Consider the following 6,296-nt stretch of genomic DNA (forward strand, 5'->3'; position numbering starts at 1 on the left):
TTAGGGACATGATTTAGCAGTGGGCTTAGTAAAGTTGGGTTAATGGTTTGACTCAATGGTATTTAAGGTCTTTTCCAACCTAAAAGATTCTATGATTAATGAAGTAACGTAGAATCTCTTGAAAATGGATGCATCATATGCTGGTATTAGAATACTTTTTTTCTTGGCTTTAAAGTATTTTAGCCAAGCAAAGAGCAGAACCCCAAATATTTGGACAGCTTTTCTGCAGAAGGAAAATAAGGTGTTTTGTTATTCAGTCTGGAGGTGAATAGATGTTAAGTTTTATGAAGAAATCATGAAAGAAAGAGATGCTCTGGAAGAAGAAAAAACAGAAAAGTAGGTTTACTTGTTGAATTGATAGGAAGGCTGAATAAAAATAAAGGTGATAATAGCTTTTAAAATATTACATATGTGTTGATTCTGGGAGAAAAGACCTGGGTCGATCCTCTGGGCCATCTGCTAGCAGGAAGGAATCTATGGATTTATTGCTGAGCCGGAATGGAGTGAGCCGTCTGAAGTTGGTTGGAGAATATGGGATCTGCACTCGGGCCCTTTGTGATGGTACCACAGTGTCTTCACTAGATAACCATGGTGAGAACTTCATGTAGATGCTTTGATCATCATCAGCTGAAAATACTGGGTTATCAATTCCTAAAAAAGTTCATCAGTGACAAATACAATTAATCAAAATAATTTCTTGGTAATACAGCAGGAAACTTTGTAAAAAGAGAATGGCTATAATAGGGGGAAAAAATGGGCCAATACACACCAGTATAGGTGTAAATAGGCCCAATATAGACCATTATACACACGTAGGTTGCTCTTTCCACTTTGATTACTGCTAGTCATTTTGGATTTCTATTGGAGAAAGAAATTGGATATTATATCCAATATGCAGTTTGGGATACAGAAATTAAAATTCATAAAAGAAGAAATCAGCCAGCAAATTTTAAGCAAAATAAAACCTAATATTAAAAAAAAGGACTACAGAAAATTCAAATCAAACCAAAAAAAAGAATTTTTTGCTGGTGAGAAAGTGCAAAAGCATAAACTGCACAACTCCATAAAGGAATGAGATGAGTGTGAGGGAGCTAAAGCAGACCATAGGGCAATCAAAAACTACAGAAGCCTTTTAATATAGTTATCAAGTTTGTAGTATTTAACAGAAAAAGAAATTAAAAAAAATTAATCTAGTTCTGCATATTGCCACCAACGTATTTCTTGATCAATTTCTGGATGTCTTCATACATTCTCAAACATAGTATTTGTCACAGAAGAGTGAAAAGGCTGTATCAGCATGTCTGCTGGAAGAGTACAGACTCAAGGATTTTTTTTCACTGTATGCAGCACATTACATAGGAAGCATACAGTAGCATGATGAAACTTCAAACACCAAAGTGCTAAAGAGAAGTAATAAATTTAAAAATGTTAGAAATTGTATAATATAATGTCTTTTATACATAGTGATACATTTTCAGTCTAATATTTTGGAGCCTTTCAGGGCTGGAGATCAAGTCCAAAGAATTCTCCAGGAATTATGCAAATCTGCCTTTTTCAGTGGCTTCCATGAGCCACTAAGGATCTGAGAAAGTTGTGAATTTAAGAGGAGAAATTCTGCCTGAATGAAGGAGCATGAAACTTATCACAACAACGTACTTGAAATATAAGTAGAAAACAGCTCCAAAGGACTGTTATTGAACGGCCTTGTAAGGTGGGACAACTCTCAAATAACATTTTCCTTTGCTAGAAGTAATTAGTGGATTTAGATCTGTTTTAGGTAGTCATGCTCATAAGTTCTATCAGTAGGAAATTTGATGGTCTCCATACCCCTGGATATACAAAATTTGTTAACTGTTTAATATCAATATTAAGCAAATGTATTTTCTAATAGAACACATCAAAACAAAACAAAAAATACAGGCTAAATCAGCAGCATTTCTAGTATTTTTTTTAACATTTAAGAAAAAAATCCTCTGTAGGTAATTAGTATTTTTACCGGTAGAAGTGTCTGTGAAATTTTGCTTCGTCACATTAGCCAGGAAATCAACTCCTTTGCCTAGATGCAAAGTTTCATAATCATTATTTTCTTCTGACTCAGAAAACTCCAAATCTGGGGGGAAAAAAAAAAAAGGTCAAATTTGATTAGATGTTTGTATCAGTTCTGATACAATTAATGCTCATGTGTTAACAAATGTCACCCCGTTACAATGACCAGTCACTGCATTTGCATCATTTGTCAGGGGCCAGCATTAGTATCCTGACTGATTTCAAACCTGGCGAGGTCATTGTTACTTCTAGTGCAGCAGAATCAGTTTTACAACAGCTGCTAAACATCTTGCTAAGGCTGTCTTCCAATTAAGCTTTTTAAGTAGAGGATGAAAACTATACACAGTGTTCTTTAACAAGATAGCATTGAATGACCCACTTAAAAGGATCTGGAAAGCTCTTGCCATGCAAAAAGGTGCTAGAATATTACACCAGCCTGTACTGTCCCTGTCAGTCGAAGAAATAAAATGCTCAATATTAGTCAAAGAACATACATAAAGAAAAATAACTGTATCAAGCTATTGAGAGAAGATTTATCCCTCCCTATTGTATGTCAGTTCTCTCTAAGATCAAGGGATTGCATCCATAAACAAAGGAAAACTCAAATAAGAGTTAGTTCAGTGGCTTTTAAACCATGTTTCAGTTTTTAAGTGACACATATTATTTTGTAATTACATAACAGACATATTAATGTCCATCATGTTTTGCTGACTGACATCAGTGTTAAAATTTGGCTAAAACGTAAGATTAAATATTTTGGGGCTTTACATGCAAAACCAACTTTTGCTATGGATACTCCCAAGGCCAGTCAGCTTCAGATTGCACTTCCAGAGGTGACCAGTGTGTTGGATTTGTGCATGAAGGGTGAATTAGTGCTGAAACTGGGCTCTGACTGTGTATTCCTTTCAAAGCTACGCTCAAAAATCAGTTCTAACATGCTGATTATCATCAGCTCTGATTCAGACCCTTCTAAACAAATGGACCTTAACTCAGATCAGAATATCATCTCAAGTACTGAACTTTATACAGTATGGTGTCCTAGCCGGACATATCCTGCTATGGTGAAAGAGGAAAATGCTAGCAAAAGTTGCTTTGTGCAGCTTATCCAGAAGGAAGCTGGAAGGTCACCTACATTGTAGTCACTGCATTGTTTGGTTTTAAAAAATAAAGAGTTATATTTTACATATGTGAGTATAAATGCCAGTCAAAATTTGGTCTGTCATCTATCTGCTTAGAAAAACAACTTTTAAATCATTGGGACATTGCATTTAAGTATAGAGCAAATCCCCACTCTGAGTTGTGAATTATGAGTAAAAAGTCTTTTTAATACCAGCTTCACTGTTTCATATCACACATTTTTTTCAGTGGTCCTTTACTGACAATGTAGCTGGTAAAATGCAGTTAATGAAACTAGCCTAAGAGTCATTTTACCTTTTTCCTTCAAAGTAAAATCTTGTGCTGGATTTTCTGACGTTATTTGTCCATTTGGTATTGCACTGCTGTTTCGCTGAAAGGAAACAGGAAAAGTTACCAAAATCATCATCATATATGGCAGTGACATCCTTGGAAATCATGAGTTCAAAAGGATAACCCTGAAACCTGTTGTAATCTTTGATTGAGACTCAATATTGATGTCATGAGTTTTCCACTTACACTTGTAGTAACTACAGGAAAAGAAAGGAACTTGGGCTCTGTATGCTGTAATTTTGTGGAATGCTCTATGCTACAGTGCTACCCTGCTACATCCACACTGCAGCTTTTCCTCCTGGTGTTGTAGCATGGCTCAAGGTCTGTTATTTTTCAATTGATCAAAAATCTCTCACCCAGAAGTGCCCCAAAGCATGTGAGAAGAGGCCCCTTGAGTTATTTCATAGTTTAATCTCTTCTTGCTTAGGCCCTTTAAGTTCATGGAGTTCTATAGGACAGAGATAACTGCAGGACATAGGAGGCTTTAGAGTCCTCTCTGCTCTCCCCACTCCTTAGTTTGTAGAATAGGTCCTTGTGAAAGTATTTTACCTTTTTTTGGCCCCGGTCACGCTTGTGGATTTTATTGAGTTTCTTGGGATGGTTTATTCCTAGTTTGGTACTCTTGAAAGATTCTAAGCGCTTCCTCATTGTCCTGTGGAAAATCTCCTTGTCTTGTTTCTCATCTTCACTGTGCATGATCTCATGTCGACTGTACAGGTGTTTGTGCTGTGGCCAGAAAGGGAAGACAATATTAATTCATTTAGAAATATATCTGGAAGCCCTGAATCAATGTATTCAATCATTGTCAGGCAAATGTGAACAACTCCGTAAAAAAAAGAATGAAGCAAAGACTAGTCTGAAGGTATTAATGAAAATCCTATTTTTCTTTCTTTCTTCACCATGGAACAAGTGTAAGTCCAGGAATTTAAAGTACATAACAGTGACTGTCATTCAAAGTGAGCTTCTCCCTGTAAGTGTCTGAATAACTGAGTTGTTACCCTCCATTTAATCTTGCTTCAGAACATATATTGGGCCCACTTCTGCATTCCATTGGCCCCAGTGAAATCAAAAGCACCAGTTCTGTTAGAGGCATGTTCATAAATGAGAAAAAATGTAGACAGGGAGCCTATCTTCCTCAAGGGTGCAGATTTTGCAGATGCATTCTTTCCTTTTGTGTTTTGCTCCCAAGTTTTGGTTCCTAATGTCTCCTAGTTTTAGATTGGAAACCGGCCCAATGTTAGCCTTCTGCCCTCACCTCCTGTCTGGGTTTATACAGGTACTGTTGTAGGGTGTGATGAGCTACTGTGTCTTCTGTGTCTCGGATACTTTTCCTCCTTTGCTCTAAAGCTTGCATGTCAAGGCAAACTGGTCCAGCTTTTTCTCTCCTGAAGAAGAACACAATATGCAAACAGCAGTTTTAAAAGTCAGTAGTTGCTGAAGAGGAAGAAAAAACAGGAAAATGGGGAATGAGAGGGAGAAATGGAGATGCAGTTTTTTTAAAAAAAAGGAAATGTCAAAATTGACTAAATTAAAAGGTCAGGAAATAAAGGGAAATCTAAAAAGATTTTTTCTTTCTTTTCTGTCTTTCAGGTGGGTGTAGCACTGATTTCTCAGTTTATATGACATACGGTCTCTTTGTAGAAAGATTCCTGAAAGAGTTAAGGAAGAAACAATTTCTTTTCCTTGCCTCTGTCCTGAGTTTTTCTGGAGCAGACACAGAAATGACATCTAGCCCTGTCTATAGCAGCTGGTGAACAAAAGGCAAGTGAAAAAAACTGATGTACGTGTCTGCTTAATCTTACCAGCTGTTACTGCAAAAATCTGTGTAAAGTGCAACAATATTAATAATAATAAAACAGATATATATACCTATTTTATGTGAAAGAAAAGATTAACTGAAGTTCAAAAATATATCAAATGGAGCTCCTGTAATTTGTATTTTTAAAAATTTATAACACTATTTCCATTTCTTCACATATAACAAAAATCCCCACCCACGCTCCCAATCAGTCTGCATTACTTACAGTAAATAAGAGACAGAGCTTTCCACAGTACTTGGGCGTGGGGTACTGAAATCCACATTTACCATGTTGTCTGTACTTGGAGAACGTATAAATGCCAAGGAACCTCTACGTTCTCCCTGGCCACAGAAAGAAACAAGACATATTACAGCTGTAAACACATAGAGTGAAATGTATATCAGAAAATGAATATAATTTGTAAAGTTACTCTATGCAGATGGCACAAGAAGCAGGGGACTTGTATTTAGGTAATGAATACAAACTATTTTTAGGTTTTATGGTTTCTTTACATTGAGTGACGTTATCCCAGTGAACAAAGCTAGGAGAGAAATTATTCCACTCTCCTGATTTTTTTCTGAGGAGGTGAGTAATTTCTTAGGCCTCAGTCTGTTTGCAAATTATATCCTTGCACTTTTGCAGTGTAACTCTTATCTTCACAGATGTTAGGAATGGGCTTTTACTTTATTCCACATGACAAACTGTGTGCATGGGGATACCTTTGCAGATTGTTGTGACTCAACACATCACTGCACCAACAGTAGCATTTTCAAAGATACAGCAATAAATTTTGTTAGTTGTCTACCAGACTGGAAGCAGCAATTTTTAGAATTCTAGTAAAAGGTGGTAGAAGTCTATGAGACTATCTGAAAGAGTTATGGTATTAAGAGATGAGATACTGAAGAGATGAGATTTGCTTTCAGTTCTAAAACCAGTGTAACATTGCTGGAAAAGCTCAGATCTATGTCTTCACAGCTTTCCCTA

General features: G+C 36.4%; 1 protein-coding gene across 1 annotated transcript in view; it reads right to left on the reverse strand.

Moving 5' to 3' along the window:
- Positions 1–403: 403 nt before the first annotated feature.
- Positions 404–6,296, reverse strand: part of SLC9A3 (solute carrier family 9, subfamily A (NHE3, cation proton antiporter 3), member 3) — a gene marked incomplete at its 5' end in the record, with an annotated part of 16,026 nt that continues 10,133 nt past the window's right edge. The window contains 6 exons of the mRNA XM_008948387.1: positions 404–651; positions 1,997–2,110; positions 3,478–3,553; positions 4,063–4,239; positions 4,769–4,898; positions 5,538–5,653. Coding sequence (XP_008946635.1) covers positions 404–651; positions 1,997–2,110; positions 3,478–3,553; positions 4,063–4,239; positions 4,769–4,898; positions 5,538–5,653 — 861 coding nt within the window. The remainder of the gene's footprint in view (positions 652–1,996; positions 2,111–3,477; positions 3,554–4,062; positions 4,240–4,768; positions 4,899–5,537; positions 5,654–6,296) is intronic.

This window comes from Merops nubicus, unplaced genomic scaffold (assembly GCF_000691845.1).
Source record: "Merops nubicus isolate BGI_N331 unplaced genomic scaffold, ASM69184v1 scaffold49750, whole genome shotgun sequence".
NCBI lineage: Eukaryota > Metazoa > Chordata > Aves > Coraciiformes > Meropidae > Merops > Merops nubicus.